Source organism: Myiozetetes cayanensis, unplaced genomic scaffold, assembly GCF_022539395.1.
Source record: "Myiozetetes cayanensis isolate MyiCay16 unplaced genomic scaffold, myiCay2020 scf5-8, whole genome shotgun sequence".
NCBI classification, from domain to species: Eukaryota; Metazoa; Chordata; class Aves; order Passeriformes; family Tyrannidae; genus Myiozetetes; species Myiozetetes cayanensis.
The window spans coordinates 108,284,649-108,310,422 of record NW_026087742.1 but is presented as its reverse complement, the minus strand read 5'-3'; the positions used below and the strand labels follow the sequence as shown (position 1 = coordinate 108,310,422).

General features: G+C 34.7%; 1 protein-coding gene across 1 annotated transcript in view; it reads left to right on the top strand.

Moving 5' to 3' along the window:
- Positions 1-25,774, top strand: part of CFAP47 (cilia and flagella associated protein 47) — a 271,615-nt gene that overhangs the window by 35,324 nt on the left and 210,517 nt on the right. The window contains 11 exon segments of the mRNA XM_050332181.1: positions 563-716; positions 3,641-3,741; positions 4,933-5,092; positions 9,173-9,365; positions 10,755-10,964; positions 17,731-17,831; positions 19,933-20,055; positions 20,779-21,028; positions 21,810-22,016; positions 24,939-25,041; positions 25,335-25,466. Of these exon segments, the coding sequence (XP_050188138.1) occupies positions 563-716; positions 3,641-3,741; positions 4,933-5,092; positions 9,173-9,365; positions 10,755-10,964; positions 17,731-17,831; positions 19,933-20,055; positions 20,779-21,028; positions 21,810-22,016; positions 24,939-25,041; positions 25,335-25,466 (1,734 nt within the window).

Sequence of the window (25,774 nt, the reverse complement as noted above, 5' to 3'; positions counted from 1 at the left end):
TGGAATTTACACTCCTAGAATTCAGTGGCATTTAATGACAAAGGTTTTAAGATTACTTTCTTACCCCCCAGTTTCTCAGTTTTAACTCGTGTTCCATCTTGATCTCAGAGCCCATTTTGTGTATGCTGGGTATACAATAATGGTTGACCTTTTATCTTCCTTCTTTAAGAAAGGCTTCCTTAGCTTGTGTAGCTTTGTTTTCCCTCTTTGCTCAAGCTTCTGCACTGGGGCCACTGCTCCAATCTTTTTTCACTCAGGTGAGTGGCTGGAGTGGAACACAACCCTGTGATTTACCAGAAGCCTTGTCTGTAGCTCTGCTGATAACCCTGATGCTTTTGGTCATACAGTTTTTTCCTCAGGATGGGGAAAAAAAAAGAAAACCTGGGTCCTGCTTGCTTAGAGGGCTGATTCTCAGTGCTAATAAATTACCATCCTATTAATATCACATTCAGATCCTAAATTAATTTTGGTAATTCTACTGAAAGAGTAAACCACTCCTGGTTCAAGAAGTACCTATATTTTCTTTGGGAAAGTGACCACAATAATATTTTTTTTCCTTTAGGTGGCAGCATATCACTTCACTCTTCCAGTTACTATTCCTCAGGCTGACTCCCCACTTGCAACTTTGGTTGTATCTGCGAGTAACATCCTTCCTCCTCAGCCCCCTGCGGTGAAGCCCCCTGTGGCTCCTCCATGCTGCAAAATTAAGGCAATTGGTAGGTAACTTAAAGAGCTGGTGCATACATACATTTGTAGAGATATCTTTGCTCGTGTTCTAATTGCAGAGAATTGCTACTTAATTGGAATTTGGTGGATAGTTGTATAATTTGTACGTTTCTTGGAAACTCGCAAAATTTTCAAATTTTGACTTGTGTTTTTACATATGTGTGAAGCTGAACTTTCTATGCATAATTAAGAAATGCTGAGAAAATATTTTTACATAGCCATTTGCCTTATGTAGAAATTAGTTTACCAAAACTCATTTTGTGTCTACTCATCCATTAGTATTTCTAGACCTCATCATGCAAATCCCAATATTTACAGCGGTTCATCTGAAAAGTGTAGAAAAGTAGTATGTCAGTCATACTATTTTTGTCTTACCCTGTCAAAACTAGGATCTCTAGCTGTACTTGAAACTCCTTTAAAATGCCTCTGAGTGGCCCTGATCCCATCTGTCCTGTCAGAGGTTGTTAATGGCCAAAGTTATGGGCCATTTGCCTGCAGCAAGAGATTGATATCTCAAATGATTCTTCTGTGCTTTTCTTAGAAATAATTTGTGGTTCTCTTCATTCTCCTGTCTGATTCTTACAGTCATGTAGACCTATAAATTGTGAATATTTGGCTTTCCTCATCTTAGCTTTAAATATATAGTCACTGTTTATTTGAGATGAAACTTAAGTACTGAGTATCTTCCAGGAATGATGTTTGTGTAATGTTTAAACCTTTTGGGAGCACTGAAGAACGCTTGGCCAATTAAATAAATAATGTGGGGTAAAAGAAACACCAATTTTATTAGGTTTTATCTATATTTAGGTTTTGTGTTTGTTTGTTTGTTTTTCTCTGTAGGGCTTCTAAACTAAGTCTTACTTTTGAGACCTTTTAAAGTATCAAAGAAATCTGAGAGACCTGCTTTAGATCCTGTCATAGAAGTAAATTCATATTGAACGTGTCTGAATATATTTAGTTTAAGAATGTGTAGAGTAAAGGTGAAGGTATATGTGTATATGAGATTACTAGGAGGCACTTCTCTAAGTAAAAATATGAATCAAAGTGACAAATTTCTAGTGCAAAAGTGATTTATGTAACATGAAGAAGAAAGAATTTTTTTTTCATTTTCCTTTTTTTTTTTGTGGAATAATGAATAGATGCAATCACTAAGTCTCATGAATAACTGACAATCTTATCTAAATTTTATCACAAATTTATGCTTCTGTGATGTAGAATTTATTCAATGTACCAGTATAGGCCAGAAACAAGTAATAATAGTATAAAAGAGAATATGTAATACTTTCAATTCTAAGAAATAGCTGAAGGAATGAAGTGTGACTTCTGTTTAAATTTGAGTTTTGAAATTACATTCTTACTGGGAATTTTAATGGTCTGGGAGGAGAGGGAGAAGTCTAAATAAATGTCTTGATCACTCAGTGTTTCAGATAATCATTTGGATACAGGAAACTAGCCAAATTATTTTAGTTTTAAAAAAAGAACTTGATAATTTAATTACATTCTGACAACTTAAAAATTACATCTGTTATTAATTGATTTCAGATTACCGCTTTAAGAGCTAAAACTGGGTAAGATACATCTTGCGAGCTCGAAGTTTTGATTTGACAAATAGACCTAATTCTCACTGCTGGATGGCTTTTTATGGCACATTTGTTTTCTGCTCTAACAATTTTTTTTCCCTGTGACAGTTTTTGTGGTTGACCAGGATTCAGACTGCACAGGACAGTGTGGTTGACACTTAAATCAATAGCTTATATCTGATGTTTGTACTCAAGATTATTCAACCCAGTCTTTTAACTTCAGTGTAGTCAATATGTTTTCAATCCAACACAAACATTTTTTAAATTTTTTTTTTAAAAGCAAAGTTTGTAGACTGTTTCAGCACCTGGAAAGGAGAGCAGTTCTCTTACTTAAATACTTGTAAGACTTTTCCCTGGAGACTGCTTGTAGGTGTGTAAGAAAGCACTGAAAGAGAAAAAACAAAACAGGACAGAAAAGTCGACTGAAAAAGGCACAAGTCTAACCTCTGTCTGATACAAAGGAAAAGGATGTATTATCACTGTAATGGCCTCATGTGAGCTGAAATTTGTTTTTATAATCCATCTCAAAATTTTGTTTTGGTTGGGTCGATAATCTCCCTCATAGTGTTTGTCTTTCTGCGTTCTCCTTGTACAGGAGTTTTGGTGAGAGCTGAGGACTTTGTTAATGGCGTAGTTGCATATTGGTGGAAGCATTCCAGGAGATTATGTTCCTATTTTGAAACAATATTACTTTATAGAGTTTATATGCCTGTACTCTAGAGAAATACAGATTGTACTCCTGTTTACATAATGTGATATAGGCGAATAGGAAATTTTTTGGGTTTTTTAGGGGGAGAAAAGAATTGATCAACACCAGGCATAGAGAATGTTGCAGATTTTAATGAAAGGGTTCTGTGTGCTTCCAGTGTTATTTCCAAGAAGAAAAAGAAAAGCTATGGGAACATATACCTTTGGGACTTTTTTAAAATCCTTGCTTTAAACTCCATTCTTTGTGACAGTTTCTTTATTGCAGCTATATGAAATTAAGAGAAATGCTGTTTTTAAGGAAATCTTTCAAGTCTTTTCTGATAATTACTGTCAAAAATGTATTGTAAATGCATTCACCTGCAGTAGGAAGATCATATGGCTTTCTTTATATGAAGGAGAGATGCTATAAGTCTGGTAGATATAAAATGTTAATAATTTTAATAATAATAATAAGACAAAGTTAAATTACAGTAATTATTTCTATAGTATAGGAGAAACAAAAAGAAAAACAAGGGGAGAAACTTTTGTGCTAAACATGTGCAGAAACAATGATTTAAGGAAGGGAATTTGAGGAAATAGTTGTCAAATAATGCTGTATAAACATCTTAAATTATTTTTTCCAACAGCACTTAATTCACTATTGGAGTTCTCCTCAATGGAACTTAAATTTGAACAACATTCAAGTGACATGAATTTCGGTACTGCTGATGAGAGAGAGACTTCTCAGGTACTAATCACAAATTCTTGGCTATAGCCTTTAATTAACAAAAAATGACTGGGAAAAGAACACAGATCAAAATTCATTTGCATTCCAAATATATGGTTTATATATTTGAAAGTGTTCTCATTGTCATTTTGTTCAGTTTTTTTGTTTGTCTTTTAATCACTATAAGTTTTTCCAAAACCCAAAATTGGGCTTGTCCTGACTCTGATAATATGAGAAAGCGTGGGCATCATGAGAAATTAACCATTAATTGTGTAAGAAATAGCATAGTTCTGAAGATTTGCCACTTCTGTTTGTACTGGTAAATTAGATAGCGATGGTACCAGAAGGCAATCAATGTGCCATGATGGGCCATACACTGAAATTGCTGACCCAGTCCATTGTATGGTGCTGATCTGTGAAAACTGGTATTCTCCCAAAAACTCCTTGTCATGATTTAGGGCTTAATAGGGAAAAAACCCACTAAATAACACATTTGGAGCACAGAGAATTTGTATGAACACAAAGCATACCATAACATAATTTATTGTTTCTATTTCCCGAGGGCTTTGGTTAGAAATCATAAAAAATTATTGTTGGCAATGGTGTAAACACTTGAAACGTTTTTTCAAGTGCCTTCAGAAAACAATGATAATATGAAATCAAAGCATTTTCTTAGCTAGGGATGTTTTGGATGCTGAAAAATAAGTCTGAGATAAAGGAATTTTTTTTTTAATATTTACAATTCTACTGTTTTCTTACTGAAGTGAAAGAAGAGGTTTTGAAAATTTATTCTGAACTTCCTCCATTTTCAACATCTCCACCTGTAAATCTAAATGTTAACCATGGAGTTTAGTGCTTGCTGTCCTTCGTTTTTATCAGGAAAAGGTCCTCAGTTCTGTTTGGCTAGGCACTCCCCTGTGAGGCTTTGATCTATTTACCTCAAATAAATGAAGTTTTTCCATTCTCGAAGGAAAAAATACTGCTATTTATGAATGTGGTGAGTGACTGGAAAGCATCTAGGCTGTGCAGATAGGCATACTCATCTTTGCACCTTACAGATAGAATAAAATGGGCTCTTCATTGCTTTCTAGTGCTCTTTTGCTTCCTTTTTGATGTGTTTACACAAAGAATGCTTAGGATAGAATGTGAAAAGTATCATGGTTGCTGTTTTCCCTCTTTCAACCTGTACTCCTTTTCTGCAAATATTTACAGGACCTTGACCTGAAGAATATCTCAAGGCAGCCATTGACATGGAAATTGAACTGTGATGATGCAGACAAAAATATAGAAGATGGTATTTTCAAATTTAGTCTGCGGGCTGGATCTCTTGGTCCAGGTGGAAAAGTCAATATTGCTGTGTCATTCTGCCCTCGTAAGTAATTTTATGAGTTCTTCTGCAGACAGTTTGGCCAATGTACCACTTTCATAGGTATGTTTAAATGAGTTTATATGATAAATTCGATACTAGTACTCGTTTTGATCACTTAAGGTTTAGTTGCAGTTCTTAGAAAACAAGACAGCTGCAGACCTAACAAAAAGCATGCAATAACTTCTTTTGAAATCACATTATTTGATAAATCTGGTTTGCACATATAAAGCATCAGGTTTTGCACACATAAAGCATCAAAAGCTGGGATAGCTGTACCATTTTCAGTACTGCTCCTTCATGTTCATTTAGGTTGACTGACTTAGGTATTAAAGCTTTTCAAGGGTACTTGGCACATATGTGAACTTTTTTCTAAATAGTCATAATTTAGATAAGAATGGAAATTTCCTGCCTCAATGAGATAAAAAATCACTTAGCTATGATATTTTTTGAGGTAATCTGCTCAGGAATGAATCCTTAAGTAAAAATATGTAAAAAAGGTTTCTAACAAAACTTGGGAGCATGAAGGGAGATCGTAATCGACCACACATAGCAGAAAAGGAATAACAGAATAGGAATATTAGGATTCTACCCAGTTCACAGTCAAGTGTTTAGGGTAGAGAGTAATATACAGGATTCACAGAATCGTGGAATATAACACTGTATTTGAGCTGATAAAGCCCACCAGCATATGCAGCTGATGCCTACAGAACTCCCTCATTTTGACAGTTTAAGTGGCCTACTTTTGGGGCCCCAGCATTCTCAAGGGGAAGACAAGTTGTTTTGTCAGTTGGATCTGATCCTGAGTCAGCAAGGGAGCACCCCCATAGTAAAGAAAGATGCTAGGTTTGTTCTTTATCACAATATTGAAATGTCTAACTTGCACTGTGTACAATTTAATATACCTATATTTTTCTTTGTTTAGAAGAGTCTTGCAATAATTCTATATGATAAATTGAGAAGCCTGTTAAATGGTGTTCTGTAAACATTGTGAATATGCAAGAGCAGTATTTAATTGCACATGTTGCTTGGAGTTGCTTGTGTATTGCAAACTGTGAAGCAGAGCACAGCATACAAATAAAAGCCAATATTTTTAATTACTGGATAAATTGCATGTGTAAATTCAGATGTGTGTATACATAAATATGACTGATAAATTATTTTAATTTGAAGTTATCTGTATTTTTACTGTGTTCCCATATCTTTTGTTTACAGAAAATCATAAATAACTGTAAAAATCACCCTCAGTTTAATGTTCTAAGTATTTTCCCATGATTTACAGCCTATTTGTGCTATATCTTCAATGAATATCATTAGTCTTTCTTGTAAGAGAACATTTAGTCTTTCTTGTAAGAGAACATTAGGTACATCAAAAACCTTATGGGAGACCTAGTTAATGAATATAGTGTGCTAATCACCTTCATAGGATTCTACTGTAAAGTTGTAGTATGTGGGGGTGAACAAACCTTAAAATGAACTTTGAAAGTGCATTAGAGTAATTTGTTTAACTATAACTGAAGCATCTGTAATAGAGTACAAAGTGCTACAGTAATATGCAGTATTTAATCAAATGCAAGGGTTTATATAATGCATGGTATGATGGTGCTACCTATTAAAAAAGTAAAGCTAGAGATTCTCCAGAACTGAAGGTGGTGATTTTACTTTCTTCTTATACAGTCTTAGAAGATCAAAACCTTTGCTACTCTAGAGTTAAAATTTCTTGAGGGCAAAAAAATAAAAAATATGGATCTATGCTGCTAGAGAGGACATCCTCAAGGAGAAGGCTGTTTAAACCAGTTTTTGATGCTAATTTAAAGTGCAACTGAAACAACGTAGAGTGAAAGGTGTGGAGACTTCTCCTCTGAAAGTGTGGGAGGACAGTTTGCATAAGTGTATAACTGACTTTCATCAGAAATATAATCTGTTTACTATTAACAAGGAATCTTCATGAAGTATGGTCCCAGGATAGCTATGGAGTTAGGCACCCTGAACTGGATGGGCTTTCTAGTGCAAATTAGACTGAGAATGAAGCACCTAATGAATATATTCACATAAGTACTTCAAGAAATTGTGTTCCTTTATTCAGAGTTTTTCCTAATGCTTATTTCCCCTAATAAATATATCTAGATAAGACAAGGGGACATTTCCCGTATCATTGTACAGGTTTTGTTAGCCCTTGGCAGCTTTAGATTGGCAAATTCATAAGGAAAACTTTCACGTCCACTGGACTGCTTATTTTTTGTCCTATAGAAATTAATGGTGGTATACCAGAATTGTAACAGCTTTGACAGTGCTCATTAAAGGTGTGAGTAGTAAAATAAATTCATGACTTCAGCTGTTAGTTCAGGACATAATTCTCATTAATTTCAAAGTAATTTGTTTAACAAGAAATATCCTGAAAACACTGGCCCTATGCCTTCTAAACTAATGAAAATATCTTAATGAAATAATTCACTTTTTTTTTTTTGTCTTTGTGTCTGTTTAAAATGATGGCAATATTACAACATCCTGGTGTTTCTGACATAAGCAATAATTTATTGGTTTATGTGCTTGTGAGAGACTGAAATGTTAATGGTTGATGATTCAAACAATTGGCCATTTGCAAAAGGTAGGTTTGCACCCCCCAAACAAAGGGGAAAAGGAGGTTTTTTTGTGTTTGGTGGCAAAACTCTGATCCACATAAGACAGGGGGTGCACACCCACCACCGGAGGATGGACCATGACAAACCAACCTTTGTTCAGCAACAAGCTGGTTTTGAGCCAGATAAATAGGTCTTATAAGGAGGAAATAAGAAAAAGTATTTTGAAGACACTAGGTTTTATTATTTTTGTTTGTAAACAGTGACAGCTCTTTCTCAGGCTGTGGAATTAATTATCTGAGCTCATCTCAGAAGAGTCTGTTGTGTATTTTGTTTGCAGTGACACATGAATGTTCATACAGACACATAAAATAAATTTTTTTTAACTATCTTTTCCTCTTATTTATTAGCTGAGGATTTTTCCATACTGATATGATAGAGAGGAATCAAAGGGAAAGGTTTTTCTCAAAATGTTTTTCTCGAAAGGTTTCTTCTCAAAATTCAAAAGATTAAACTTTTTGGGTTGTCTTACAACACACCATACAGATTTGTTTCTGTACAATACAAGCGCTATTCTCTAGTTGGCCCTCAAAATTGCTTGTGTTGCTGTCTCTTCAGCAGTGGTAATGGCTGAAAATTTGGTAAATGGCACTGCTTGGTTTGGAATACCATTTTGATAGTGTAATGTGGAAGGAAGCACCTTGCTCCCCCCTGTGTCAGTGGAAAAAATTGTACTTTTCCATCCTAGAGATATTACCTTGCAGCAGTAAGGAAGGTGGCATTAGAAGGGGCAGAACACAAGGAAATTATCTTTACCATTGTCGTCTTCACTGCTGTCCAACAGCACTGTAGAGAATGCCTGGAGAAGGATATTTGGTCATCCCATCACTTTTTTTTTATGGACTGCAGTGTTAGGTTTGCAGTTGGACTTGATGATCTTCAAGGTCTTTTCCAACCTGAATGTTTCTGTGGAATGGGAGATGCTCTTAGTGAAGGGTAGAACTGGTCCTGCTGGCTCGAGTGAGGCTGACTTAGCAACATTACAGGTTTTAGGGTCACGTTTGTAACTGTTGTCACTGCCCTCCTAAAAGGCACCAACTTTTCCTTGTCTTGGCTTCTGATGCTTCTGATAGTTATTCCTTTATAAAATAAGTATTCTCTGTGTCAGTTATTGTAGTTTATGGTATAACTGCAATTCTTAAAAATCTGCTAAGTGTTGTATTATGTACAATAATAGAACACTAATGCAATAAATTAACAACTCAGACTCTGAAAAGTTTCGGACAAGTTAAAAAAAAATGTGGATTTTTCATTGCTACAGGCAAGTGTTCTAAGCTTTCTTAATAAATATTCTTCTGCTATTATATTTATTTTATGTCAAAGAAAGCAGTGCTGATTTTTATTTTTTTTTAAACAAACAAAAAACCCAACCCAAAACCTCTTAATGTAACTCCTTTAATTGCATGTATTTATGGTTGTGTAATTGTTTTTCAAACCTTTTGCACAGCTTGTCCTGGGACATATACTTCTGAAATATCAGTGTATGTAAATGATAATCCATCACAATACAAGTTAACCTTGTCTGGCACTCTGAAGTCACCAAAACTAAATTTTGACCCTCCCTTTTTAATCATGATGCCGGTTCCTCTGGGTGTGGAAACTGAAGCAGATATCAATATCATTCCACAGGATTATTTAAGGTAAAAATCTCAACGTAGATCTATTACGTAAATCCTGAATAATTCTTTGGTTTGTTCTCTTCTGAAAAAGTGAAGATTGGTATTTGTTTGTGAAGGTTAGTATTAATTTTCTGCTCAGCAGAAGAATCTGCATGTTTAAGAAAAAATTAATGTAATTAATATTGCTGTATTTGCAACAAGCCCATGTTTTGTCCTCAAACATTCCTGCTTCAAGAAGTGACTATCTACTGAAATATTCACTCTATGAATTTATATCAGAAATAAAAAATTGCTATGAATAGCACAAAAATTAAGATCAGAGTCCTACTAGGACTTTTTTCTTCAGTTAGCCGGATATGAAGATCATAGTCTTATTTATTTTTTCTCATTGTGATAAGATAAAATCTTTCTGTTGTTTTATTTTCTCTACTGCACAGGTTATAAGGCACTGTTTTGAAATCCAGCTGTTGTTTGAGCAGTTGGTGTTGTTGCAGTTTTTGGTGGTGTTTTTTTGGTTTTTTTCTCCTTCCCCTCCCCTGCTTCTTCATAAGCAAGGTTTTATTATTGTAAAGGACACCACAACTGTTTTAGTCCTGCCACTTCACAATAGGCAATTCATGTATTTGTTACTTTTCTGTGGGTCAACTTCCTCCTGTTACTTTTATTTATAAGAGCCTTTTGTAATATTAGGTAGCATAACCCAGCTTCACAACTATTCCAATTTTTAAGATACAACTTTTCTGGTTTTAATCAGTAAAGAGCAATAACACTAGTTCTGCTCACGTAGGTATCATTTCAATGAAGGAAGAATTGGAGCAAAGCATTTCTGTTGTCATAAATTAATGAAATTAACTTTGCCTTCAAATTATTATTGTCTTATCTTGTCTGAGTAGTACTCCTTTATCAAGTGATTTGTCTGTTGTCAGTAACTCAGTGTTTGGAACTGAAAGGATTCCATAAGGGCCTGGACTGACTGCCATTCTTATTTATGAACTGAAACCTATAATCACATAACTTGGGGAAAACATCTTAAGTATCTTAATGAATTTCCCTTTAATATTTCTACTTAAAAGCTTTCTTTAAATTATTCTGCAATAATTCAGTGAAATTTTTAAGTTTTGGAAACCTAATTATGCCTTTTGTAGCACAGTTAGTAGAAATTGCTCTTCATCTGGACATTGAACTGTTGTGGGTCAGTATAAAATGTTCAGATGCATATGAAGAAAACAAACTACCATCTAAATGTTGAAGGAATTTTAATTCTTTAATTAGTTTCATGTGATTTGTACTTCAAAACTAAAGTTATTCTATCTATTTAAACTGGGAAACTTAGTTTTGTGAATGTGTGAATCAACTTTATCACTGCAATCCTGTGATACAAAACACCATTATTATTTATTTTTAACACAGGTCATCACAAATTTACGTTGAAATTCCTCAGATTGAACTTGAAGATGGTGACAGGATTTACCCTTTTTCTGTGCAGTTTCCAGGAGGACAAAACATTGTTCTTTCATCAGATGGCAAAAGTAATCAACTGGTTTGCCACATCAGCTTTAGATCATCTAAGCCAGTGTCAGTTTTAGGGAACATGTGCTTCACTGATGAAGAAGAAAACAGGTAATGTGTGCAATTCGAATTCATTGGGGGGGAAGGTTCCAAACTGACAAAGTTGGATATAAGACACAGAACTCACAACAGCTGGGTAAAGACATACAAGAATGATTCTGAAAAAAATGAAAATGGAACATAGAATTTTATTTTTTTTACTGAATTATTATTCAAAACTACAAAATTCTGCTTTGTTATCTAATTTAAAATTAATCTGAGTGTCCATCTTAGGATTTTGTTTCAAGGTCTCATTCATATCTACTTGGTAACTTGTGTCTTGATCATCTCTCCCCTTGGTGGGATGAGAGTGTTTATGCATAAGGAAGAAAGATAGGTGCTGTTGTGAGTAAAAGTCATTCCTGCAGCTACTATTTTCAGTAAAGCAACTATTTTGAGGGCTAAATGTCTCCACTCTACAGCTTAGAATGGGCTTTTTTTCTAAATATTAATTTTATATTATTTTGATGCAAGGGTTATGGGCCTTTCAATTATTGCTGCTCACATTGGATTGGTATTTTATATCTTTCTGTATAGATTGTCAGCCAAGAATCTATTTCCTATTAATATTACTTATTTCTAAGATTTAATCATTGTATGGGTTCATAAATGTGTGCTGAAGTTTGCAGTGATTATAAGAAAAGGATAATTTAAGCTTATGATGAGGTCTAAAATATGGCTTCTGAGCAGGCACAATATTTAGTTTTAATAACTTTTTATATGATGCACTAACAGCTTCTCAGACCTTGTTATAGAGAAATAAAAATTCCTCCTGTGTAATAAAATTTTTTCTATATTTCCCATTAAAAGGAAATAAAGGATACGATCCTCAATTTAAAGGCGAACTCAGTGTGTTTTTTAAAGAAATAGAGCAAAGGAAAGTCATCTAATTAACCATAAAAGCCGTTCCTGCTGGTGAAGGTGAAAAAACTCATGCTCCAGAATTTCAAATCATCTTAAAATTGCTGCTATGTTTTAAAACTTAGTAGTTAAGTATTTGTTAAAGGACAGAAATAGTCACAGGAGTTCGCCAGTGTATATGTGATTTCCTGACAGGCAGTTGAGTGCGTGTGTGGGCTGCAGGAGCAGGTGATACAAAACCTGAGCACAAGTGGATGAAATAGCACAGCATCCAAAACAAAGGGATTCTGTGTGTACCATTAGTCAGTGTAATAGTATTATCCATGTTGGCTTTCAGAAGAAGTTATTTTTTTTCATAACCAGAAAGAATTCTTTCTTTCAGTTGGAAAAATCTAAGGAAGTACCTGATTCTCTAATCCTGTTATTATTCTACTGAAGTCCAGAAAAATTTATCCAGACCTGGATAAACTTTTCCAGTTTTATTACTACCATTAGTATTATTATCTACTTTGATATTCCACTCTGTAGTGACATGTAGCTGCAATTTCTTGTTCTCTGCATATCTGCCCTCATTCTTGCCAACCCAACCCCATGGGAGCCCTGTGCAACACGTTCAAACTTCAAACCTAATTGTCTAAGCATTTGAGCAATTTGCTTCAGACTGTGCAACTAATGAATTTAAACTGCTTTGTTAATTTGAGTCTTTTAGGATGGCAAGATTTCAGGGTTGTCTACGTCTTTAATAATAAAACAATGAAACCTATAACCTTTTATAACACCTATAAAAGCTAACTGGTCTTGAATAGGTTCCTGGACTGCTTAATAGGCTGTGAAATCCCACAGTATCAGGTGCTGAAGATGTATTAATTTGTCAGGTGTTCTCTCTTTATGTTTTCATTTCCAAAGTAGTAATATGTATTTTAAGAATGATTTGAAATAAAATTTTGACATTCAACTTCCATTCCATGTTCTGGGATGTTCTTATTAAAATAAGCAACTTAAATTTTTCATAGATCGGTAAAATATATCCTATGTTTAACTACTTAGAAGAGAAGCTCTAACTTCTAAGCAAAGGCATATTTCAAAGCAGGAGCATTGACAAGGCAAATACTCTTTTTGGGTAATTTTTTACTTAGCCTCTACAGTGTTTTGCTTTTCTAAATTTGGTCTAAAACGTCAGTAGGGTTGATTTGCATAGCCCTTATTTAATCCTTCTAAATAACAATGTGTTCCTTTTTTTTTTAATACAGAGTGAACATTGGGTAGAGGATAGATAGTGTTGAATTTGGCTACTTTACAGAAAACTTTTGAAAGACAACAGGCAATAATTTTTATAGCAAAGACGTGTTATATGCAATTGTAAAAGAAAACTGAAGAGATATATAGTTGTCATTCATGTAGGAAATTTACTGTCAGCACAACTTTCATTAAATGGAACAGAAGAAAGTACATTAATATTTATTTAATGACTACCTTAAATGAGAATTTTCAGTTAATTTCTAATTCTAAGATTTCTATTCTTCCTATTTGCTCCTATGACTACAAAGCAAAATAAATGATGTTTCTTTGCATAGGACTGATGGGAATACAGATAACATAAAATCCAAGATTTTCTTGAGTAACTATTTCATAAATTGGAAGAAATATTTAGCTATGACAGGTATTTCCCCCAGAAAACTTCTGCAAACATGACATGTTTAAATATTTGTTCTCTACTGTTATTATATCTTTCAATTTGCTGATTATACAAATACTTCAGCAGAAAAGAAAGTTTTCTGCCACCTTGATTGAAAAGACAATTTATTATTTCTAAAAATAAGCAATAAACAACAGGTGCCTGTTGTGTCATACACTCAAAGAAGGTGGTGCTCTGAGCAGCAAAGTGTCCCAGGATCCCCACTTGTGTTGGGAAGGTAAATTGATGTGATCACTGATGACACAAATGCTCTGAGGTCCTTGCCTCCCATGTTCTGTTCTGTTGCCCATTTTCTTTCCTGCTCCTACTGGAGAGCTGTGGAAACTCAGGCAATTTCTGAATTTATTCATGTTACTCATGGCTGGAGCTTCTGAAGGAGAGGCTGTCAGGGAATTTAGCCTCTAATAACAATACGATACAACTGAGACACAATCACTAACCCAGTTATGGATTGGTTCCAGTTGTTGTGATAGTCCATCAGATCTCAGCGTCTCGCAGGGGAAGCAGTGTGTTCCCTTTGCTCTGGGGAAATGTGCCTAAACCGTGCAGCTCTTTAATAGGCACTGCTGGCAAATGTCCAAAGCATGTATTCTGCTGGCACGCCCGGGAGAATTGAAGCTGTCAATTTGTTTCAATATCATTTACATTTGGAGCGAGCAGGGAGATAGAAAACATTGAAGTTCTTGGTATTTGGATGCTGCTTTGCAGCATTCATCTGACCTTAGAATATACTGGCATTTTGCCTCAGATAGTAGGGAGTGCTTTTGAAAACCAGGATGGTCCAAACCCATTAATCACTCCTGTTCTTTTCTGTGCTTGTGGCTTTCTCCCACTGTGATGGTCCCTGAGAGCTGAAGCATCTGTTATTCAAGAATTAAGAACTGATGTCTGCCTGCATTTCTAAAGCATTTGGGATACACTGATACATACCAAATCACTTGTTTCAGGAAACATCTGAAATGCTACAGAGCAAATTAAAAAGGATAAATATATTTTGACTCAGGTTCTTTTGTCTTTCAACAAACATTAAAACAAATAATTTAATGAAAAAAATCAGTTACTTGAAGAGAAGTGGAGAACTTCTAATATAAACTTTCTTTTGCAGTGTTAGATGGTATTTTTTGTCATCACAGTTGGAGCTTTACTTTTGGTGATCAGCAGGTTTCAAATGTTGGTAAACACAATATATTTAGCGGCAGTTTTCCTGTTTTGTGTTCTTTGGAAATACTCATTAGGGAATAAACACTGAAATAGCAGTGGCAGTGATGGTCCATGTAGGTAACAAATTTTTTACTTGCTTTATTAAGCATTATAATACCGAATACACTGAATAATTTAACACATTTAGTGACTTCACATTTACTAGTAATGGAGATACCTTTCAGTCCAATAGAATAACAAAGACCTGTGTATAATTTAGATAAACTCTGTTGCAAATGCAAAATAGATATATTGTACAAGACTTCTAATTTTATAGTGTCACTTTGTTAATGATGTTATAAATAAAGGTCAGTGGTAAAAGATGATTTTAAGCACATGCAGAATGTACATGTCTTTGTAATCTAGTTTCTATGTTTGTATGGAAATTTGTATGTTTTTTTGTCTCAGTACCTTTATCATTGTATGATAAATATTTAGCTCTAGCACCTTTGCTTTTCTGCCATATGCCCTTATGAATGGAGTGTCATCATTTGACACTCAGATTAATTTTTTAGCTACTGAATCATTCTTGATCTTTCCTTTCAAATAGCACGTCAGGAAAATGCTGTATTAAAATATTTAATGATAAGTGGACAGGTGGCCAATAATTGAGTTGATATTTATTAACACAGAATGGCTGAAGTTGGAAAGAGTTTCCAGAGATCATCTCATCCCCTCTTCAAAGAATCAACTCTCTTGTCCAGTTGGTGTTATCTTCAAAGACTGAGACTCCGTAAACTTCTCTAAACAGACTTGTCCAGAGTTTAGCCACTCTCATGTTTTGTTTTGTTTTGCTTTGTTATGTTGGGGTTTTTTCCCTCTGATGAAATGATAAAATTTTCTGTATTTCAGTTTGTATCCATTGCCTTTTGTCATCTCACTGAGCATTACTGGGAAAAGTTTGGTTCCATCTTCCTTCCCCCCTCCCATTGGGTATTTTTTTGAGCCTTCTTTCCTCCCTGGTGAATATTCACAACTCTCAGAATCTCCCCATATAGCAAATTCTTCAACCCCTTCTTCACAGAAGCTAAATCCTTGTGATCAGTATTATCTGCAGAATCAGCTGTTGTCGTGCAGATTCATCTGCTCATCCTCAGTATTTGCATTGACTTGGTGTATTCATTTCTCTTACTGTGATGGCAGCAGGCAATGAGCCATATCCCTGTGGGGTTCTCAGCGCATGGAACAGGGAGGAGCTTCTCTTGCAGCAGCACCACGAGCTCTGAAGGATTTATTTGTATTTATGCTGTTCTTTAGATTCTAGATTGTGCAGTTAGTGTCTTTGCTTTGAGTAGTATCACTGATGAAATTTGGATAAATAGTTAAGCTGTATCGCAGTTGTTCTCAATCAAACTTTTGTGTTTCATTACTGTGCAAGTCAGAACATGAATGAAGATTTGGCATATGCCCAAATCTCAAACCAGCACTGAGGATGGAGATGGCTGAGGTACCACCATAAAGTCCTGGGTTGGAAGCCGGCAAACTTTTCTGTGTTGCTGTTATTGATCCTGTGTGTCATTAAATGACATGGTAAAGTTGGAAAAAAACAAGCTCTGACACCTGATTTGAGCATGTACAAATGTACATTTTGTGCCTATAGATAGATGTGGATATACCTCTCATAGCCATCTGTCCTGCTGCTGAGATTTCTGCTGAATAAAGGCAGGAAGGGTGACAATAGTAAAAAACAGGGTGCTACAAGGGGAAACTGGCTAAGACCCTTGTTCCAACAGGATTGACATGTCCTATGAGCAAATAAAAACATTGCAGAGCTGGATTATTGATTTAAATAGCTGTTAGCTATGAAATTGGAATTCCAGTTTGAATATTTACAGATAAGAAGATGGCTATGGATTTTATTGGAGCCTTTCTCTATTTAAAAAGTTCCCTTGAAAGTGATATCTAAGGAGAGGGAAGAATGAAAGAGAAAACTACTTTCTGGTAGTTTTAAAATATTTCTGTTTTCCTTGTTTAACTTTTTCTATGAAAAAGCAGTAAAATATGATTATGTCATATATAAATTAATCCGAAAGGTCTTGTGATAGCTTTTAATGGTAATCTAAATTTACAATTAACAGGAATTTCTCTTTCAGTATGTTATTTGAAGAAAATAAGATATTCTGTGCAAGGTATATTTCCGTTATGCATAATTCTCAATATATTAAAGCAAAATGGATATCAGCATGCTGTTTGAATTATTAAAACACACTTTTCTTTGTATTTTTGACAGCTTAGTCAAAACAGTTAATTAATATTAATGTTAGTTAATAAGTAAATGTGGAGTGGAGTGCAAACCTAGCTATTTAATAACATAGGACTAAGCTCAGTTTAATTACCTGTCAGTTGCAATGAGCTAAGAACATAAATACAGATGGCTAACAGGGTTCCATCGATGGCAATAATTTACTTGTTGACTACACTCTGAGAGATTGAGGTGAAGTACGAAAAAAGGGTTAAAAGATGGATTGCTGCACATTTATATAGCTGCTACAGATAGTACAGACACTCTAGTGAACACTGGAGCATGGACATCAATTTCTATTAAATTCCAACAATTGCAGTCAATATCTTCTTGTTTTTAAACTGAATCTATTTATTTTTAAGTATTTATTATGACATTTCTGTAAAGTCTTACAGAATAAATGATACATCAAAATAGAAGTTGCTTTTCAAGAAAACTTCCCTTGTCAAAAGTTCTAGGACACTCATAAGTGTCAGCTGTGATTTTAATATTTTTTTTTCTTTTTAGAGAGACAGAGTTAATTGATTTCTTGAAATCAGTTTCAGACTAATGATACACCTGTGCTCATAGGAAAACTATGAAGTGGAAATACTATACTAAACCTCAGCATTTTGATAGGTGCACTCCCACCTGTGCAATCTCCTGTTGAACCACTACAGAAGGGTGGAGAAGTTGTTTGGACACCTTCATTCTGTCTTTTGTCCTTGTGCTAATCAAGAAATATCTTGATTACCATTGGTAAATAGAAAACTGTAACTTCTGTGTTTTGTTTTCAACAGGTTCTCAGTTCAAATTGCTGCAACAGCAGAGAATTGCCTTCTTACTTTATACCCGTACTTGGCATTTCACTGCTCTGATCAAAAAATTACCTTGAGAAGCCGTAAGTAGTCAACACTCCACCTCTGAAATTATATTATGTCCAGTAGTATTATTAATGTTTTCAGGGTTGTAACAGGAATGTGATCATCAAGATGGCATTTTTCCTCATTAATTACATGGGAATACTGCAATTAATTTTTTAAAACCATTTAATAACTTCAGTTTTCTTGTTGAAAATGAGGAAGACATATAAATGATTAGGTAATGTTTGTTGAAAAAATATTGAATATACCTAAACCTTACAGGATGTTTTGTGAAGTTTTTATTGTGATTAAAGAAAATAGCCCAAATAATAGAAAATAAATTTATTTATTTTAAATTGTATTGATAGACAGTGATCAAATGTTTTGAAGAAAGCCACATGATATTATTTTAAAATATGGTCATTATTTACCTCTTGTGAATTGTTTTCAGGTTTGTTTTTTTTTAATTACTGTCCTTGAAGGTTGAATGGCACAGCCATATTTTAAGTCCTAATAAAAGCCTGTGATCAGAGAGCAGAAATAATTTTGTAATATATCTCCCTTCCTGCCACCCTCTGCCTGGCTCCCTGTCTCTATATCTTTGCCTGTGTCCCCCATGCTGACCCCATCTCTGCCTCAGTGATCTGTAATCTCTTTATGTGTGGCTGTGCTTACGCGAGGAGATTTAGGATCATTGTATAATTCTGTTTGGAAGGGATCCCTGGGAGTCATCTGGTCCATCTTCCTGCTCAAAGCAGCTTCAAGTATGGGGAAAAAAAATTGTATTTTTTTGTAACTGTTGGGATCTGATATATTTTGGTGAAATAGACGAGTTTTTTAGGTAAGCAAATAAGTCCTTCAATCTGACAAAGATTTGGCTTTAAAGAATGAATTCTAAGACTGCATTAACTTAAAATAAGTGTGTTACTTGGACTATTTAAGAGAAAAGAGAATTGATACTTGTGTGGTTAAAAAAGGGATTATCAAGAAGACAAGCAATGTTTTAGGGTTTTTCCCCCCCAAAGAAGGTATTTATAGGTACCATATAATTCAGGGATCATAACACAATAAAATGAACATAGGAAAGGGGGAAAAGGTATTATCTGTTATTAATGTGTAATTTTTTTCGTCTTTTCTTTTTTTTTTTGTTTTGTGTGACCAATAGACTATTTTTGCAAGTTCTCTTTTGAAGAGGCTTTGTAGGTTTCCCTTGAGGATTAAGCCAACAATGGAGTGATGGTTTTATAAGAAATGATCTCTCATTAATGATTGGATATTTCTGTCCTGCATTGATTGCTTATTGGTTTGTCCATACTATCAGTTTGTATCAGTTTTGAAGCAAGTCATTACCACTAAATTCTTTGAGTCTTTTTATGTGTTTTTTTATAGACTATTTTGGTGTGAAAGGGAGTTTAATGGGACCAAACCAAATCTGTATCACACAGTGTCTTTGAAAGCTATTCAGGAAGGCTTTACTTCCATTCTGACACCATGCTCTTGTTTCACTTGCTCCAGATGATACAAATAACAATACCAACAATCAACAGTTAATCATACAGAGCTTTTCCTTCTCTTAGTAGTGTGTTTACTTCTCTAGAAACAACACTTGGTTCCTCTTTTGTTCTGGACTGACATCAGAAGTAGCTGGCAGAGGGTCCTCTAATCCTATCATAGGCCAACATGAGAATGTTAGAACATATGAGTTGTTTCAGAATGATGGATTGCTAAAGTTTACTTTTGAGTTTGGTTTCTAAAATAAATGTTGTTAGGCCTGAAAGATCTTGATAATGGTATGCTGAGACTCATTACACAGCTGTAATGTGTCCTTAAAGTCCTAAGAATATTTTGTTCATGACAGAATTCTTGGATTAGCATTGTTTTGATTGGTGCTTTTCAGCAAGTAGGAAAACTCATCCTGTAAAACATACAGTTAATGGAAAAAATATACAGGAAACTTTTTTTCTGGCCCCCAGTCTAATGACTGAAGGGAGATTTCCATGATGAGTCAAATCAGAACTGCTACTTGATTAATTGAAGCATGAAGTAGGAAAATATAGAAGCAGATATCCATTTATAATCTATTAGAGCAGAGACAATAAAATCTGTTTTCTCAAGTGCAACTTCAATCTTGTTTTACAGACTGTAAAGACTGCAATAGTGCAGAAGTGGTTTTGCATCCATGTTTTACACCACAGTCGCCTTCCCGCAGTGTTTCCTCAAGTTCCTTTGGTGAAACCAGTGGCTCACTGGTTTCTCTATCAGGTATAATGCAGCACATATGTTCAATGATCTTATAAAGGATAAGTCTCTTTCCTCCACTCTGAATTGTTTATTCTTCTTAAATCCCAGCGAGCCTTTTTTTATTCACAAAGGTGTCAGCTATTTAATTTTTGCATCTTTTAGTGTAACATTGAAACTGCAACAATGGTATTAAATACACCTTCAAGGATAAAGTCACCTAAGTTACTTGTGCTATAAGGAAAATTATTTGTCTTAGTTACCTTTTCATGCAGTAATATGAACAGGTCATAAATTAGGAGAGAGAAGGCCTAAAAGAGGGGAGAAAAGTCCAAAGGCTTATAGATGTAGGCTTAATTATACCTCTAGAGTAACTGATAAAGTGTCTGAACACTGATCAGTTACTTAGCCATGCTGTGTGACTGGGGTGGGGAACTAGCACTGACCAATTGGCAAAGCTGTATCTATTGGAACTGTATGACTGTTTCTTTAAGATTGCTCTCTGTGGTTTTGTAAACCATGTCTGAGTTTACTTTTTGTTGTTTGGGAAATATTTTTTTCTATGTATATTTTTCTATGCTTACTTCCAGAATAAGTTGATCATTTGTTGTCTGAAAGATTTTTTTTGTTGTTTTTGTTTTGTTTTTTCTTTTTAAAAACAATTGTGTGTTAAAGAGTTTTGTACTAGACAAAAGTATGGATATAAGGAATCTTTCAGGATTTTTTTTTTGTGTGTATATAATTCAGAGGTGGATACTGCTTCTGAAAATGAGAGTGATGAAGATGCAAGTGAAGAGAGTGAAGTTGTAAGTGAAGAGAATGAAGCTGGCAGTCAAAATCATAGGGAAAAAAATAAACTTGAATTATCGCTTTTCCCTGATGAAGAGGAGGAGTACATCTTCTTTCAAAAAACCCTAATTGCTATTAAGAGCTGGTTCACGCTCTTTGGCTGGCCTAAGGGACAGAATCCTATTTCAATACCTTATTCACTGAGAAGGTAATTCACATCTGCTTACAGCTAACTCATGTCTGTCTTATAAAATGTTAACATACATACTAAAGTGTTTTTGTTATGATCTAAGGAATATAAACACTCTCTGATGTATAGTTTTCTATTAAAATTATAGCTTATATGTGCTTCTTATATGAAAATGTCATCCAGGGTTTGTTTTTAACTTTCTAAAATATATTTTGAACTATGATGCTCAGGCATATCATAATGCAGTGTATGTTAAATAGGCAGTTCAAATTATGCCACCCTCTTAATTGAAATTGATCCTCCTCCCAGAATGAAGACAGTTCTAGCCATTGCTCCTTCTTTGGGTCATAAGTGGTTTAACAATGTCATTTTTTGCCTCACGTGATCTAAAGATCAAGAAACAGATGGGAAAGAATATTTCATAGTCTCTGGAAATGTATCAGTCTTAGTGGCATCACTTAGCTGATCTTATCCAGCTTGCTACTAAATAATGAAGAAGCCAGTCTTCTGAGACAAAACCACATAGATATTTATAAACGTGATAGGAATCAAAGTTATGTTTTCCAGAAAGCATTGACAAACACGAATTTATGTATGAAGTATTTCACATACACGTATTAAATATTTCACACACTTCAAAATTCTTGAAGTTCTGTAAAAAGGAAAAAGTGCTATACTTTTCAACCTTCCTGCTTCTGTTTTTAGTTCATGGTCTATTAAACTCAACATTCTGATAAGTGTCATTTTAGATCATTTCATGCATTTAAAAGAATAATAACAAAGGCTTTTTCTCTCTTAGTGATGTGTGTAAAGTCCAGATGACTATTTCCCAAGATAAGGTTTTTACACGAAACCTTAGCAAAGATAAGGGTTTTTGTGAGATGTTATTCCATCTGTATGGAGACTCATTACCAGGCATTGCAGCGAGCCAGTTGCTGTCCCGTGATCCGGTCGAACGAATGTTACAGCTCCACTGGCAGCATTCGGCATTGCTTTCTTTCCTCAAGTAAGTACAAGTGTGATGAAATATGCATTCATCCATCTTTTCTTTCCACTCTTTTTAGTTAGCATAGCTCAAACATGATTCCAACTGAATGGTGTACAGTAGGTTTTCTTTGATATGTTTTTTTTGTGTGTGTGTGAAATAAGATTTATGTATTATAACCTTTAATTTGTCTTTACCAAGGTTATCCTCTGCAGTTTACACTAATCAAAGTGTCCTTTGGTAAGTTATATTCAACATAGGAATTCCAGAGGAACTCTGCTTCCTTTATTGCAAAAGAAGATGACTCTCAACCTCAACACTTCAGCAGACTCAGTAGATGGTCAGCTCAAGTTTTTCATTAATGATCTTACCATTCATTCCACTGATGCTCTTGGTGGAGGCTGATGGCTCTTATGTGCAGTCTTCCCACTGAGCTTTTCCAGGAATCTAGGAATCTTGAAACTAGCATAAATGATGGTTCTTGCATACTTTAAAATTATGAGTTTTGGGGTAAGTGGATCGCTTTTTGCTAAGCATATCAGCAACTGGAAAGAATTACTTAAGTGTTTTTAAGGTGGTTACTTGGGAATTTTTTTAAAGCTATTTAATAGCTAAATTTTAATAAAAGGCTTCAGTTTTACAGAGTTGTCTGTTAAATCATGGATGTATTCAGAGCAGAACTGAAGCATCAGCCAGTTGGTCAAGGCTAAGTCCAGCACCTGTTGTACACAGAGTGGAGGTTGTTGAGGTCTGTGGATTAGACATGAAGTTCCATAACAATCCAAGAGAAACAACACAGGTCTAGGTAAAGCAGTTCTAGCTGGACTCCTGTGCTTATCTGTATTTCGATGATCTTGGACATCTTTTCCAGTCTGAACCCTTCTATAATTAAATTTGTACTCAGTATGTGCTTAACATTACCACATCCTGTTAGTTTTCTGCTTCTTCTAGTTTGTATGAATCCTTTAATATTTCTTCATTCCTTCTGATTTATGGATATACCTTTCCTACTTGTACATTTTAGGATCATCTAGAATATTTGCATTTTTTCACGGGTGTTTATAGATCATAGAACAAAAATGTACAGTATCTGTACTGCTGGCATGACTGTACATAGTGATGGTAAGACTTCGAGAGCCAGCTGAGATATGAGTAGTTTATCTGTGATCTGCTATCCCTGCACGTTCATTGTGATTTGTGGAAAATCAGCAGACAGTTCTTGGCTTTCTTCCACCAACCACTACTTTGTGACCAGCATCGTTAAATAAAGCGTAATTTGTATTTCAGACTTTCCACTTGTCAAGGCAGGTGGATGTTGCTCACTGTTTCAAGAAATGTTCCAAGTCCTCCACTCAAAGGGTGTCCTTGGTGCATTACCACAGCAGTCAAGGAAAAGCTTGGGTATTTTACAGTACAACTAACTAAGTTTTTGCAAAGTCCTGTGTCTTGAGGGAAAATGTCTTAACAGTGTGAAAATACTGATCTTGGAGAGCTGGCGTCAGCTTAAATATCCACCTGAATGAAGAAGAATTTTATTAAAAGAGTGTTCCTCAGTAGCAAAATGCAGCAATTATGAGAACATTCAGTTATATAGAACTTCACTGTGATGACATGTAACCTTGTTATGTAGCATTTCCTGGAAAGAAAATTGTAGATTACACCTATTCTCATGTACCTTCCAAGTAAAAACATCAAAAGGAAGATAAGATACCTGAAAAGATTAATATTGCATAACTTCCATCTTTTATTATTCGGAAAGAGCTGAAGATTAAAAGGGATTTCATGGGACAGAGTCTTTGGGTGAATGGAAAATGGGAATTTCAGACATGGTGAGTTTTAGAACCAGACTATTAACTTGATGCTGGTTTTGGGTCCCTGAATAAAATATTTTTGTTTTTAAAAACATACTAGGTAATTGTATGAAACATGACATTTCAATAATATGAAAAGATAATGTCACCTTGTAAAGTATGAAAACTGAGATTATATTGTTGCTAGAAAAATATAATTCCATAAGAAGAGAAATAAGTTGTCATGATCCGAATTTCAGACTGTGATATTTGACTTTTAATGTGTAAATTCTTATTGGACTGTATGGTACCAGAAAAGTAAGATCACTTCATTTGAACGAAAGACTGATTATATAACAAGAAAAGTTACTTATTTTTATTGTCTTTAACCATGTTAAAAACACAGAGAACAATTTAAATCTATTTACGCTATGATAATCTTCCTGACCTAAAAGCCAGGAAGCTTCTCTGCTCCCCTGAGAAAAATAAACTTAAAAATTCTTCATTGTTTTCCCCTTTCCAGCACATTTGCTTCAAATGTGTCATTTGAGATAATAGTCTTTCTTCACTTGAAAGTTAGGTTTTTTTGTATTCTGTCTAATGAAGTTGCCTTTTTTACTGAAATTACTTTTCCTATTGCATTTATTAGCAACTTGAGAAGGGATTGCAGGTCAGTTTAGCAGTTAGCAGAGTTTTGAAATACCTTCACTTACGCTCATAAGACTTCCAGTGTGTGTGTGTGTGAGTGTGTGTATATACATATATATATATATATATGTATATGTCTGCAGACAGATAAAAGCATCAGTAAGTTTTAATTCTACTAATCTTATGTGCAACAGTGGTCCTTTGGCTTTCACATGGAAATGGGTATTATTTGTTTTGATGCTTTGTCTTGCAATAAATCCCTTATGGAGGAGCAATTCTCATAAAGAAGGCAGTCTGTCCAGTGTTGAATATTCTTTTAGCATGTAGTTGTAGGCAGAGGAATTGAACATGAGCTTCACAAGTAGAAGCTGTGTAAATTCAGATGGAACATGGAAGAGCTTACACACAGTTGAACAAGTTGAAAAACTTGGATTTCTCTTAAAAACGATGACCTCTTGAAAATGATTCTTTCTACCTCTTAACTTTTCCTGCTTTACAATTTCAGAAGCCTGGGGGCATATCTCCCTCATGTTATGCCAGAATTTCTACTTGAACCTGAAGATTACAAGATATGGATTAAAGTGAAAGAAGGAAAAACTGTACTGAAGGTAAATAGTTTCTTTTTTTTCCCCCTTTTTTCTTTTTTTTTCATTTTTCTTTTTTCTATCTTGTGTGTTGCCCCTATTTCCTGATTGCTGCTTTCAACTCCTGTCAATTCTGTATTGTAGTTCTTATTCCTTAGATAGTGGCAAACTGTAAATGGTTGTACTGTTGGTCACTATTGCACTATAGTAGATGTTACCAGTCATTTATGCCATTGATGCATTTTTGTCCTCTTGTGAATTTTCATCCAAATTGCTGAAATGAACATGGAAAATAAATCCCATCCCTTTATCTGAAGGCTGAGTTGAATATGGGAGAAGTGAAAACCTCAGACAGATTTAGTGACAAGAATATATTCGTCCTGGAGGACAGCACATTTGAGACAATGAGCAAACGAGCTTGGACAGATGTGCTACTGCAGATATACAAGGTAGGCTGCAGATATATTTACTACAAAACTTCGAGGAACTGATGACCAAAAACTTTGTTTTGAAAAAGACCTGTGGTATATTCCAGGCTGATTTTTTTTTTCCTAACAGATCTGTAAAACAAAATAGTTTTAAGTACTTTATTTCTCTCTATCAGAGAAGGAAAAACAAAGAGTGAGAACAGTTTCATTTTCTTAGTTCTAATACTTTAACAGTTTGTTGGCATGTCTCCAGCTAGGAAATGTTACATGAGTACAGTCTGTATTTTGTCGAATTGGACAGACTTGGTGCTATAGCCACTTCCCTGGGG